A 14092-nucleotide genomic window follows, 5' to 3' on the forward strand; every position below is an offset into this window, starting at 1 on the left:
ATGCCACGTGGTCAGAATGCATTTTGAGTACTGTGTCAAGCACTGAGGCACAGGCAAGACATTTAAGTCATGGAGATAAGACGGGAGAGGGTGATTCCTCATGCTAGAGGACATGATAAGAAAGAAAGAATGACTTGCAATTTTTTTGGTCCCTTGCGCAACTTCAGGAAATCCCAAAGCAAAGCACAGTGGTTAGCACTGTTGCTTCATAGTGACCCGGGTTTGATTCCTGACTTGGGTTACAGTCTGTGCAGAGTCTGCACATTCTCCCCGTGTCTGCGTGGGTTTCCTCCGGGTTCTCTGGTTTCCTCCCACAAGTCCCGAATGACGTGCTTGCTAGGTGAATTGGACATTTCGAATTCTCCCACCGTGTACCCGAACCGGCGCCGGAGTGTGGCGACTAGGGACTTTTCACAGTAACTTCATTGCAGCGTTAATGTAAGCCTGCTTGTGACAATAATAAAGATTATTATTATTATTATTATACAGCCAATGAAGTACTTTCAAAGTGTAGTCACTGTTGTACTGTAGGGAATGCCGGAACTGGAGCAGCCGATTTGTGCACAGCAAGCTCCCACAAATATGATAATGACCAGATAATCTGTTTTACTGATGTTGATTGAGGGGTAAATACTTAAAAAAAAAAGTTTAGAGTACTCAATTAATTCTTTTCCAATTAAGGGGCAATTTAGCATGGCCAATCCACCTAACCTGCAAATCTTTGGGTTGTGGGGACGAAACCCGCGCTAACATGGGGAGAATGTGGAAATTCCACATGGACAGTGACGCAGAGCCGGGATCGAACTTGGGACCTCGGCCCCGTGAGGCAGCAGTGCTAACCACTGTGCCACCTTGCTGCCCTCTTTGAGAGGTAAATATTGACCAAAACACCTGAACTTCTCTGCTCTTCTTTGAACAGTGCCATCTGAGAAGGCGAATGAGATAGCATTTTCAGCAGTCCAGCACCCTCTCAGTACTGCGCTGACTATGTGCCCAAGTCTGTGGAGCTGGAGGAAGGGGCGGAGGGGTTGGGTGGGGGGTCTTGAACAGACAACTTTCTGAATTGTTCAAAAGGTTTACGTTTACAAATCTGTTTAGAAATGTTGAGAGGATTAGTGCAGCTTTCCTGTGAAAGGTACCTCGAGTGATGTTAGCAGTAGAACAATTGTTGATACTGATAGGTGGCAGTGTTTTCTGCTGTGTGGAAGGAGTGTGATTGTTATTTGTGTTGTAAAAGCATCTTACAGCAGCAGGGGGAGCAGCCTTAGAGATTGGAGAAAGAAGCTGAGAGAGAGAGAGAGAGAGAGGCAGACCGAGACAGACAGACAAACCAGAGACATTCATAGGGCTTTTTGGTTCTCACTCGTCCACTCACAAGGAGCTACCATGACATTTTGGTCTCACCCTTGCAATGTGCCGTCAAGCCCAGACATTTAAAGGCTCAGAATGAACAAATACTAGGTGCAAGGGAATACGGCAAAAGGAAAATCTCAAGAAATTTTTATTCTTGCATTTGATTTCTTTTATTTTTGAGGGGGGGGGGGGGATTTTTGTTTTACAAAAATGGCAGCCAACTGTACTACCAGTGCCAGCAAGACAAAAACCAAGAAGAAACATTTTGTGGCTCAGAAAGTGAAGCTCTTCAGGGCCAGTGAGCCCCTACTTAGTGTCTTGATGTGGGGAGTCAACCACACCGTGAGTAAGATCAGATCTATCTTAATATTTAGAATTATTATGATTTATTCATTAATACATCTTAAAAAGGACACCGCACTCTCCTGTGAGGAGCTGGAGAAGAGGGAGGGAGTGAGATGGCTTAAGATGCTCAGATAATCTTAGCATGTTTCTTTCGGACCTTGGTCTAAGAATGTGCATTTTGCAAGAAAAGGGAGGCTGGGTTACTTTATGTTTTTTTTAAAGTTTAAATTTGGGGGGGGGGGGGGGATGGATCTCACCTTTTTTTGGAAGGAGGATTTGGAGCTAAAGGCCTGCTGGGGTTTCACAAGGATCTTTTAGGAGGGAACCACACTCAATAATGAACAAGAAGTAAAATATATTTGTGGCTGAACAACATTCGAATGAAGTGAATGGTTTTATTTGTGAGAATGGAAAGCAGGGGGGTGTTAATGTTTAGTCTTTTTTTTTTTTACACACCCAGCTCAGGCCGGAGGGAAGGTGTATGGTTTGAATTAAAAGGAGTGAAAAGGACAATTAATATTTTATTTTGATAAGGTCATTTATTGGGATGTTTAGCGCGATTTTTGACCTGAAATTTCGTGTGAGGAATTTTCTCTCAGGCCCAAAAAAAGGGGGGGGGGTAATGTTTTATTCGCGTTGTTATTTAAATTCCCTCACATTTTCATTGCTTTCCCTCTGGATCTTTCGGCCTTTTATTGTCCCCCCCCCCCCTTCCCCCGGCGGCTACCGTGGCTCACCAAGTTTTTAATACCTCTATTCACGTTTTATGAGGAGAACGTAGATCTATTATTGTTCAGAATAAAATCGACCTGATTCGGGCCGGGTGCCTTTTTTTAAAACAAACAAACAAACAAACCCCAATTTCTCCTCCTTTGATCTGATTTTCGCCCTCCAGCTGCCGCGCCTCTCGGGTCGGCCTCCCTGCTCAGGCAAGCCCGAGGCTTCTGCGGCCTAGCTCTGCCCAGGCTGAGGATTTTATCCTTCAAATTAAAAAAAACTGTTTAAGCCCTCTCAAATACATCAAAATCCCTCTTCCAAATAATCCCAGGTGATTAGGGAGGGGGGGTATTATTTGAGTGAGTATTTTTTTTTTTTGGGGGGGGGGGGTTGAGTGTATGTCATCTTTGCACAATTGTGGGTTATGGTTTATAATTTATCTTGTGTTTTGGGTCCAGTAATTCCTGTAATTTGATGATTTCAGTCGGGAATTGCAGCATTTGGAGTAATTTCACATTTGCAAACACATTTGTGACTGACTGCGTGCAGCACAGTTCATTTTCAGCATCCTGCTGTCAAGCAACTGGTTTAGGGGCAATAAAAGTTCCTCGCGGGATGATTACATCTTGATGCCAATGTGGTGACTCCCCTCCTTTATTTAATGTGTTGATGGTTTTTTCGCGAGGCAAGGGTATTGGAGGACGTGGAGCCAATGTGGGCAGATGGCGTCTCAATGAATGACAGAACAGGTTTGAGGGGCTGAATGGCTTCTTCCAGTTCCTACTGCAGATCTATCCCAGGATCCATCATCACCGTGCAAGGAAGCATTGCAGTTGGAGGATTGTCTGCAACATTCGGGGTTTGGACGTAGAACTGCTGGTGTCCTTTTGGGTGGATCAAGGGGTGTATTATAAATGCCGACCCTCAGTTAACTGGATTCATCCCAGTGATATGAGGAGGCTGCTTTAGATTTGAAGAATTGATATTCCAAAATCTCTGAGTGAGCTGCAATTTATGGGATATTGATTTCCCAGTCTAACCATTCCTTCATGAAGTTCTCAATTCTGCTATTCCCCATGTTGGTTAGGAAACACAGGCAAACACTTCAGTAAGGATCAAGGGATAATAATCAGGAGTGCAATGGCTGATGTTGTCTTCCTCGTCCTTATCCAAGATGTACTGGTGTCAATTGCAGTGACCCACTGCTACTGAGGCAGAAACCAACCAACTCAGTACAGACTGGGAATTAACCTGGGATCTTCTTGACCTGTTTCACATTGGCCACTGCTAGAACCTCTTTTGTGACTTTATTTTAACTTGTCTGTCTACTATTTCATTTTTCTACCCAGCCAAATACAATTTGATTAGGTAATTGTAAAGATGGTTTCCACTTCTGAGAGAATCCAAAACTAGGGGTCATAAATATAAGATTCATAGAATCCATAGAATCACTACTGTGCAGAAGGAGGCCATTTGGCCCATCGAGTCTGCTCTGATCCTACCTATGCCCACTCCCCCTAACTATCCCAAGAACCACATCAGGAAACTAAGGAAATTCGACATGTCCACATTGACCCTTACCAACGTTTACAGATGCACCATAGAAAGCATCCTATCGGGCTGCATCACAGCCTGGTATGGCAACTGCTCGGCCCAGGACCGCAAGAAACTTCAGAGAGTCGTGAACACCGCCCAGTCTATCACACGAACCTGCCTCCCATCCATTGACTCCATTTACACCTCCCGCTGCCTGGGGAATGCGGGCAGCATAATCGAAGATTCCTCCCACCCGGCTTACTCACTCTTCCAACTTCTTCCATCGGGCAGGAGATCCAGAAGTCCGAGAACACGCACGAACAGACTCAAAAACTGCTTCTTCCCCATTGTCACCAGACTCCTAAACGACCTTCTTATGGACTGATTTCATTAACACTACACCCTGTATGCTTCATCCGATGCCAGTGCTTATGTAGTTACATTGTATACATTGTGTTGCCCTATTATGTATTTTCTTTTATTCCCTTTTCTTCTCATGTACTTAATGATCTGTTGAGCTGCTCGCAGAAAAATACTTTTCACTGTACCTCGGTACACGTGACAATAAACAAATCCAATCCAATCCAATCACCCCACCTCACCTGCACCTTTGGACACCAATGGGCAACTTGGCACGGCCAATCCACCGAACCTGCACATCTTTGGATTGTTATTAATAAATCCAGTACGGCTGCCCGTGCGGAGTTTGCACATTCTCCCCGTGTCTACGTGTGTCTCACCCCCACAACCCAAAGATGTGCAGGGTAGGTAAAGTACCCACGCGAAATTGCCCCTTAACTGGACAAATTAAAAGATAATCCAATAAGGGATTTAGGAGAAACCTTTTACACAGAAAGTAGTTAGAATGCATATCTCGCTACCGCCTGGAGAAGATTTGGCTTTGTTTTATTGTCACGTGTACCGAGGTACAGTGAAAAGTATTGTTCTGCATACAGTCCAGACAGATCGTTCCATACATGAAAAAACTTAGGACAAATATAAATACACAATGTAAATACATAGACACAGGCATCGAGTGAAACATACAGGAGTGTAGCATTACTCAGTAGAGAACATATTTGAAGAGATCAGATCAGTCCACACAAGGGTCATTCAGGAGTCTGGTAACAGCGGAGAAGTTGAGGTAAATTGCATTTACGGGGAATCTAGATAAATATGTGACAGGAAGAGGAATAGAAGGTTTAGTGTTGGATGATGTAGATATAGTGGATTAACCCCAGTTGACCAAGTGGCCTGTCTGTTGCTTTTGTAAATTAATGTTGTATCACAAAGTCTGCTTCTTTGCTGGGTTTGCTGGGGTGGGTGTGGCGTAATCCATTGTAATCAGGATGGGGGAGGTGAGAGATCACCTTCAGCGAGAAATATCTTCAGCAAATAGTTATGTGTCGCTCGGGAATTTAGAGCAGGACGCGGTAGAGAATGGACACTGCCAGTTATGTCGGAGTGTAGAATTTCACTTTCCTCATAAGGCAATGACCACCTTTTAATAATATTCTGATTGTGGGTGCAGGAGACTTCATTGTATTGTGAGTTGATGTAGTTCTTTTTGTGGCTGGGTCAAAACGCTGGAAGCCCCTCCCTAACAGTGCTAGGGGTAAACCTACACCACATGGACTGCAGCGGTTCAAGAAACCGGCTCACCACCATCTGTTTGGGGGCAGCACGGTAGCATAGTGGTTAGCACAATTGCTTCACAGCTCCAGGGTCCCAGGTTCGATTCGGGCTTGGGTCACTGTCTGTGTGGAGTCTGCACATCCTCCCCGTGTGTGCGTGGGTTTCCTCCGGGTGCTCCGGTTTCCTCCCACAGTCCAAAGATGTGCAGGTTAGGTGGATTGGCCATGATAAATTGCCCTTCGTGTCCAAAATTGCCCTTAGTGTTGGGTGGGGTTGCTGGGTTATGGGGAAAGGGTGGAGGTGTGGACCTTGGGTAGGGTGCTCTTTCCAAGAGCCGGTGCAGACTCGATGGGCCGAATGGCCTCCTGCACTGTAAATTCTATGATAATCTATGTTCAAGGGCAAATGGGGATGGGAATGAATGCTGGCCTTGGGAGTGACACTTACATTCCCATGAATGAATTTTTAAAAAGTAGCCTTTTACACAGCTAAAGTAATGCCTAGGGCGGTCAACTTAGCGGGACTGGGAATGCTTTCTGGCTAGGGTAGTCCTTGTAGAGTTTGGTCCATTCCTTTTTTTTTCTTATAACTTTGCCGACATTTAGGGAGGTGCTACGATGAAAACGTTACTAAGCCCCCTTCTATGTGGGGGAAAAGGCCCGCCACCTCCCCACCAGAGCTTTTCCAGAAAATTGAGTTTGGTCCATTCCTGTAGCTTGTCCCTTTTGAGAAATATTTCAACACAAGAAGAAAACATATAGCCAGCTTACCTGGAGAATATTGGGCACTCATCACTCATTTAAAGGTATTTTGTTTAAAAATCCCCACTTCAGCTTTCCTCCATCACCCTGAGTTATGGTTCCATAGATGGCTGTTGGTTTCTGGTACCCTAGCCAAGCATGTTTTGACTGTGGGAGCCATCACAGCTGACCTTGGCACTGTGCACACTTCCAGCAGCATGATTAGGGATGGGAATGCTAGCCAGCCGATGCTGAGGTCAGTTACAGCACTGTACCTTCCTTTTGCACAGATTGAAGAACTTCCCACATACTGCAAACAGAACATAAACCTGCCCTGGTACGAATGGCTCAAACACCAAATTGTTCTGTTGCCAATTGAACCATTAGGATGAGCAGATTGCAGCTTGAACTGGACTCTTTTCGCTTGGTAATCAGAAAATTGTTTAAGAGCTTCGAAGTTTATCTGGGATCTTCCATTCCTGTGTTGAACAAAACAAAAGAAGCCGCGGAGTTATTTGTCCTTGTTGCATTTCATCAGTTAAAAGATTCGAGGAAGTCATGGCGCTGAGGACCCGGGTTCGATCCCGGCCCGGGTCACGCCCCGTGTTCACAGTCTCCCCGTGTCTGCGTGGGTTTCACCCCCACAACCCAAAGATGTGCAGGCTAGGTGGATTGGCCACGCTAAATTGCCCCTTAATTGGAAAAAAATAATTGAGTAATCTAAATTTAAAAAAAATTAAAATTAAACATTCTGGGAAGAATAGTTCGATTTTGCACTTTTTCTTTCTGGAATAATTTAAGAATCGTGAAAGTCAAGTGCCAAAATGTAGGTAGATTACTCTGGAGAATGGTAGGTCCGTCTTCAAAGTCTCAATGCAGAAACCTTGATGGATTTGGATAAGGCTTACATCCTACAATACTTCCTATACACACAACTGTGTGGCAAAATTTGGATCCAACTTCATCTACAAGTTTGCTGATGACACGACCGTAGTGGGTCGGATCTCGAACAACGATGAGTTAGAGTACAGGAGGGAAATAGAGAACCTAGTGGAATGGTGTAACGACAACAATCTCTCCCTCAATGTCAGCAAAACTAAAGAGCTGGTCATTGACTTCAGGAAGCAAAGTATCGTACACACCCCTGTCTGCATCAGTGGTGCCGAGGTGGAGATAGTTAACAGCTTCAAATTCCTAGATGTGCACACCACCAACAATCTGTCGTGGTCCACCACGGCGACGCAACGGCCAAGAAAGCACAACAGCGCCTATACTTTCTCTGGAAACTAAGGAAATTCAGCATGTCCACATTGACTCTTACCAACTTTTACGGGTACACCATAGAAAGCATCCTATCTGGCTGCATCAGAGCCTGGTATGGCCACTGCTCGGCCCAGGACCGTAAGAAACTACAGAGAGTCGTGAACACAGCCCAGTCCATCACGCGAATCCACCTCCCATCCATTGTCTACACCCCCCCCGCTGTCTGGGGAAAACGGGCAGCATAATCCATGACCCCTCCCACCCGGCTTATTCACTCTTCCAACTTCTTCCACCGGGATACAAAAGTCTGAGATCACGCACTAACAGATTCAAATACAGCTTCTTCCCCGCTGTTACCAGACTCTCAAATGGACTGAGCTGATCTCTTCACACATCTTCACTACTGAGTAGTATTACACTCCTGTATGATTCACCTGAAGCCTGTATTTAAATTTGCAATTATGTTCTCCCCTATGTTTTTTTTTCACGTACCGAATGATCTGACTGGACTGTACGCAGAACAATACTTTTCACTGTACCTCGGTACACGTGATAATAAACAAATCCAATTCAATCCAAACTACAAACTTTCAACCCTACATGTTTGCCTTCCAATGCTCAGAATATCCAGTACAATTTGCACATTTACCACTTTTGTACATTGAACATAGAACATACAGTGCAGAAGGAGGCCATTTGGCCCATCAAGTCTGCACCGACCCACTTAAGCCCTCACTTCCACCCTATCCCCGTAACCCAATAACCCAATCTAACCTTTCTTTTGGTCACTAAGGGGCAATTTAGCAAGGCCAATCCACCTAACCTGCACGTAATGCCTAGAGCGGTCAACTTAGCGGGACTAGGAATGCTTTCTGGCTAGGGTAGTCCTGAGGAAACCCGGGCAGACACGGGGAGAACGTGCAGACTCCGCACAGACAGTGACCCAAGCTGGAATTGAACCTGGGACCCTGGCGCAGTGAAGCCACAGTGCTGTCCAGTTGTGCTACTGTGCTGCCACACCTAAAAAAACACTACATTGTTTATGTGGAGTTCACTGGCAAATCCACCATTTATTGCCCATCGCTAATTGCCCTTGAGAAGGAGTTGCTGAGCTGACTTCTTGAACTACTTCAGCCTATGTGGTATAGGTGAATCCACAGTGTTGTTCCGGGTGAAGACCTACGATTTTGAAAAGTGTAAAAATGTCTGTAGACTCCAGATGACTTGATCCCAGGCGTCTGCTGCCCTTGGTGAGTTGCTGCTGTTATTTTCCCTTGTGTTGAGATCCATTGGTCTTAAAATTTGGCAAAGGCTGTTAGGGGCAGCACGGTAGCATAGTGGTTAGCACAGTTGCTTCACAGCTCCAGGTTCGATTCCCGGCTGGGTCACTGTCTGTGCGGAGTCTGTACGTTCTCCCCGTGTCTGCGTGGGTTTCCTCCGGGTGCTCCAGTTTCCTCCCACAGTCCAAAGATGTGCGGGTTAGGTGGATTGGCCATGCTAAACCGCCCTTAGTGTCCAAAACATCTCAAGTGGGGGTTACTGTGTTACGGGGATAGGGTAAATACATGGGCTTCAGTAGGGCTCTTTGTAAGGGCAGGTGCAGACTCAATGGGCCGAATGGCCTCCTTCTGCACTGTGAATTCTATGATTCTACTTTTGCTTTGACAGAGGATTAAAACACAGGTTTGCAACTTGAGGAATAAGGTAATTAATGAGAATATTGATTCAAACTCCACGTGGTCAGAGAGGCCCTCTGGCATGTACCAAAGGGGCGCTCGAAGACAAAAATCCTTCGACACCTTTGTCATAAACTCCAAGAGTAAGTCATAACCTAACTGATCTTGGGATTACTACCTTGGAATTGGTCTTTTGTGGCTATTATTGCATTTTTATGAAGCATATATTACAAAAAATGGGGAAGTTGTATTATGTTCCCCTTTTTGTAACTGGTGAGGCAGCACAGCTCCATGCATTTGGAGGCAGATTGCAAGATCGCAAACAAGTCTGTTTAGGTGGAGAAGACACTTAAGCCCTATAATCACACTGCAATAAATTACCTTCCCATTACAGTATCTAGTTGCTTCCTATGTGAGCCCAGTAACCTGGCACGATCCATTTTTGATAATTTGGTGGATCAGCATTATGTCACCTGGACATGAGGGTTATTGATTATGGCATAAGCTACTATGACCAGTTTATTGAATTGTAATGAAAGGAATTGAACATGTTTTCATGTTAAACATCTTTGGGTTGTGGGGTTGAGACACGGGAAGAATATGCAAACTCCACACGGACAGTGATTCGGGGCCGGGATTGACCCGGGTCTGGGTTTGACTCGGGTCCTTGGCACCATGAGGCAGCAGTGCTAACCACTGATTGTTTGCAATGGTCTTTTTTCTTTTTTTTTTTAAATATAAGTTTAGAGTACCCAATTCATTTTTTCCAATTAAGGGGCAATTTAGCGTGGCCAGTCCACCTACCCTGCACATCTTTTGGGTTGTGGGGGCGGAACCCAAGCAAAAACGGGGAGAATGTGCAAACTCCACACGGACAGTGACACGGAGCCGGGATCGGACCCGTGTCCTCGGCGCTGTGAGGCTGCAGGGCTAACCCACTGCGCCACCGTGCTGCCTTATTGGCTACAATGTTGAAGGGACAGCAAAAATAAAAATAAATAAAAAATAAGGTAGCAAGAGGAACTCAAGATCAAATTCTATACAATAGGCAGCGCGCTTAAACACAGACTTGTAGCAATCGCCCGATTTTGTAAGATTAGGCACATGAAAGGTCTGTGCATGGTTATCAGGGCTCCTAAGGGTCAGTGAACAATGAGTGGGGCATTTGGGCAAGTCAGTGGCCATCATACTATGGCTGAGGAGGACGAGAATCGATGGTAATTGGGCAAAAAACTGATAGCATGGAGAACAGAAGAGATGTGCAGTTGGAACAGTGCTTCAGATGCGTCATCCTCCTGGCTCCAGAAAAGAGGGAGAAGGAACTTGCATTTATATAGCACCTCTTACGACCAATCAAAGCACTCCGACAACTTTTCAAATGGAATCACTGTTGTAATGCATACAAATGCGGCTGCTCATTTGCATATGACAAGGTTTCACAAACAACAACGATATAACTGATCAGATCACCTATTTTAGTCATGCTGGTTGGCTTTCCTGGGGTTCTTCATGTAATGCTGTTGGATTTCAACTTATGCCTGAGAGGACTGAATGGTTTAATATTGTAACCTGGCTCATTTACGCTTGCTAGAAATTACATAGGTTTGTAGGTAGGGACCTATTCTCTGCAAATGAAAGGAATATGTTCAAGCCTTGTACCTATTTTCAACAAAACCTATAGTTTCCTGTTTCTTTCTCCATGGCAACATCTCAGCCAATCAAAGTTCTCTTGCCAATCAATCAACACCCTTTTCTCCTGTAGTATAAATTGTTGAGATTGCTAGAAATTTGGCATTCTTGCATTTGTCCTGATGAGAGCAAGATGAAAAGCTTCGGCAACACCTTTCTCTGTTCAGCAATTTTCAGATTTAATATCCCATATTAAAGACAGCACCAACGTCCTTCCATCAGTCACATGTTGAAGTGTCCATTGGAATTATGTGCTCAAGTCCTGCAGTGGACTTTGAACCTATGACCTTCTGGCTCTCTGGCAAAAAGTACCACTGAGCCAAGGCTGAGACCTAACATACTTGGTGCAAGTATTTACAGGTGGGTGCCATGGCTGCTGAGGGGGAGTGAGAGGGTAAGTAAACTCTCAGAAATTCTCGGGCTTGCTGGGGGGGGGGGGGGGGGGTGGCTGCCTTGGCCACCCTGTCTCCTCCTGGTGAGGCTGGCAGCACTGACTGTCTCTGTCACCTCCTCCCAGGCACTGTTCAGGAGGGCGGCCTTGAGTCTGTGGCCCACCCTGAGGAAGAGGGTGTCCCTCCCCTCCTCATTAGCATCGAGCACTGGGTCCACTTCAGGCTCCCGAAGTCGAGGTCTTCTCTGAGCCATCTTCGTGGCTACAATGAATGTGTGGTGAGTGGAGCACTTCTAAGCAGCTCCAGTTTATCAGACACTTCATAAGAACTAGGAGCAGGAGTAGGCCACCTGGCCCTTCGAGCCTGCTCCGCAATACCGGCCCCAGCGGTTACACCACCCACTGAATCATAGAATCGTGGCATCCCTACAATACAGAAGGAGGCCATTCGGTCCATCGAGTCTGCGTTGAACCTCTGAAAAAGGACTCCACTCAACCTCAATTCCCCACCCTATCCCAATAACCCCTTAACCTAACCTACACATCTTTATTGGACACTAAGGGACAATTTAGTACGGCCAATCCACCCAACCTGTACCTCTTTGGACTGTGGGAGGAAATCCACGCAGACACGGGGAAACGTGCAAACTCCACACAGACAGTGACCCAAGGCCAGAACTGAACCCGGGTCACTGGCGCTGTGAGGCGGCATTGCTAACCACCGTGTTGCCAACTGGGCTGGTTTAGCACAGTGGGCTAATCACTGGCTTGTAAAGCAGACCAAGGCAGGCCAGCAGTGTGGGTTCAATTCCCGTACCAGCCTCCCCGAACAGGCGCCGGAATGTGGCGACGAGGGGCTTTTCACAGTAACTTCATTGAAGCCTACTCGTGACAATAAGCGATCTTCATTTCATTTCATTTCAAAAGGGTGAAGGAGAAAAGAATAGCAGGATATGTTGGTAGAGTTAGATGAAATCGAGTGGGCAGAGGTTCAAGTGGAGCATTAACACCGGCATGGAGCTGAATTCTGTAGTGTGCTGTAAATTCTATTTCAGCCATGTCATGCAGTTCTGAATGGGCATTTCTTACTTTCTAAAACTGGAAAACAGTATTTTAACTGTGACAAGCTGTTTTTAGCTTGGGAGAAATTTGCTTGACTGATGGAGATGAGAACTTGCCTTTGCAAGTGACAAAACGTGTGCTGTTCTTCGCCTATATGAACAGGATGATTCAAGCCAGAACTGATGTCAATTAGAATTGCCTCAAGGACAAATGTTAATTTTGTTACCAGTATAAGATGGCAATTGACTTGACCTAACGTTCCGCTCTTTAATCTATTTCCCTCGTCTCCAAAATACCGCTTGTTGTCATCTTTGTCCAAGTGTCTGCTTCCTCTGTTGCACGCACTCAACCTCAATGCTGTTGATAAATGTGTATAATTTTAAAAATATTCTGCCAGGATAAGTTCCTGTCTCCACATGTAACTTCAAAGAAGCAATGTAAGTACTGTTGTGCAGTGCCCATCCCAACTGATTTGATTGTTGAACCATTTACAGTGAATGAATACATCAATTGTATTCAGATAGCACCTTGTATATATTGAGCCACATCGAACATAGAATTTACAATACAGAAGGAGGCCATTCGGCCCATCGAATCTGCACCAGCCCTTGTAAAGAGTGCCCCACTTAAGCCCCACATCTCCACCCTCTCCCTGTAACCCAGTAACCCCACCTAACCTTTTTGGACACTAAGGGCAATTTAGCATGGCCAATCCACCTAACCCGCACATCTTTGGACTGTGGGAGGAAACCGGAGCACCCGGAGGAAACCCACGCACACACGGGAAGAACTTGCAGACTCCGCACAGACAGTGACCCAAGCCGGGAATCGAACCTGGGACCCTGGCGCTGTGACACAACCGTGCTAACCACTGTGCTACTGTGCTGCCCACATAAGGAGAATTAGGGCAGAGCAAAAGCTTGGGGAATGAAAGGTGATTTTAAGGAGTGTATTTTTAAAAAGGAGAGCAAGTTTAGGAAGGGAATTCTAGAGGCACAGGCAGCTGAAGGAAGGGCCAGCAGCGATGGTTCCTTAAGAGGCCAGAATTGGAGCACTACAGATATCTTGGAGGGTTAGGGGACTGGAGAAGATTACAGAGGTAAGAAGGGGGCGAGGACTTGGGAAGATCTGAATACAATAATTAGAATTTTAACATTGAGGCATTTTGCAATGAAGGCCGGTGAACACATGGGTGATGATGAATGGGAATGACATAAAAGGCACTCTGCCTGTTAGATTTACCATGTCCTACAAAACTGAGAAGTTGAGTTTTTTTATAAGGCTTCATTTATGGCACAATGAGATGAGGGAGTCCCATTCTGCCTCACTTCAGAATCAGGTCTGACTCTGAATTTACACAATGACTTCTGGTGTCAGTCAAATCCGTTTCAAACGGGACTGCTATTATATATGCGTAATCTAAAATTGCCCCTGGGCAGATCCGTTTATAGATTCTGAACTTCTTTAAACTTGATCGGCACCTGGGAATACGCATACTGTTAACCTAAGTCTAAGGCAGTTGGACAGATTTGAGATTCCTTCTGTGGGGAAGATACTCAGCTGCGTCCGATCTCCAAGAGGCAAACTTTACATCTGGAGTATAAAAAAAATACCTTGCTCTGAGTTAGAATTTACACCCATCTACTGAACTAACTTTGATTAATGCAAACATCTGGGTTTTAAAA

General features: G+C 45.4%; 1 protein-coding gene across 4 annotated transcripts in view; it reads left to right on the forward strand.

Moving 5' to 3' along the window:
• Nucleotides 1–1296: 1296 nt before the first annotated feature.
• LOC140398609 (phosphatidylinositol 5-phosphate 4-kinase type-2 beta) overlaps nt 1297–14092 on the forward strand; it is a 119434-nt gene continuing 106638 nt past the window's right edge. For 2 of the 4 annotated variants that reach the window (XM_072487448.1, XM_072487451.1), the window contains exon 1: nt 1299–1695. In XM_072487448.1, coding sequence (XP_072343549.1) covers nt 1564–1695 — 132 coding nt within the window. In that variant the 5' untranslated portion in view covers nt 1299–1563. Of the gene's footprint in view, nt 1696–14092 lie in introns of all 4 variants that reach the window. The other 2 variants (XM_072487449.1, XM_072487450.1) reach the window with 2 other exon arrangements.

The sequence above is a fragment of the Scyliorhinus torazame genome, chromosome 21 (assembly GCF_047496885.1).
Source record: "Scyliorhinus torazame isolate Kashiwa2021f chromosome 21, sScyTor2.1, whole genome shotgun sequence".
Taxonomy (NCBI): domain Eukaryota; kingdom Metazoa; phylum Chordata; class Chondrichthyes; order Carcharhiniformes; family Scyliorhinidae; genus Scyliorhinus; species Scyliorhinus torazame.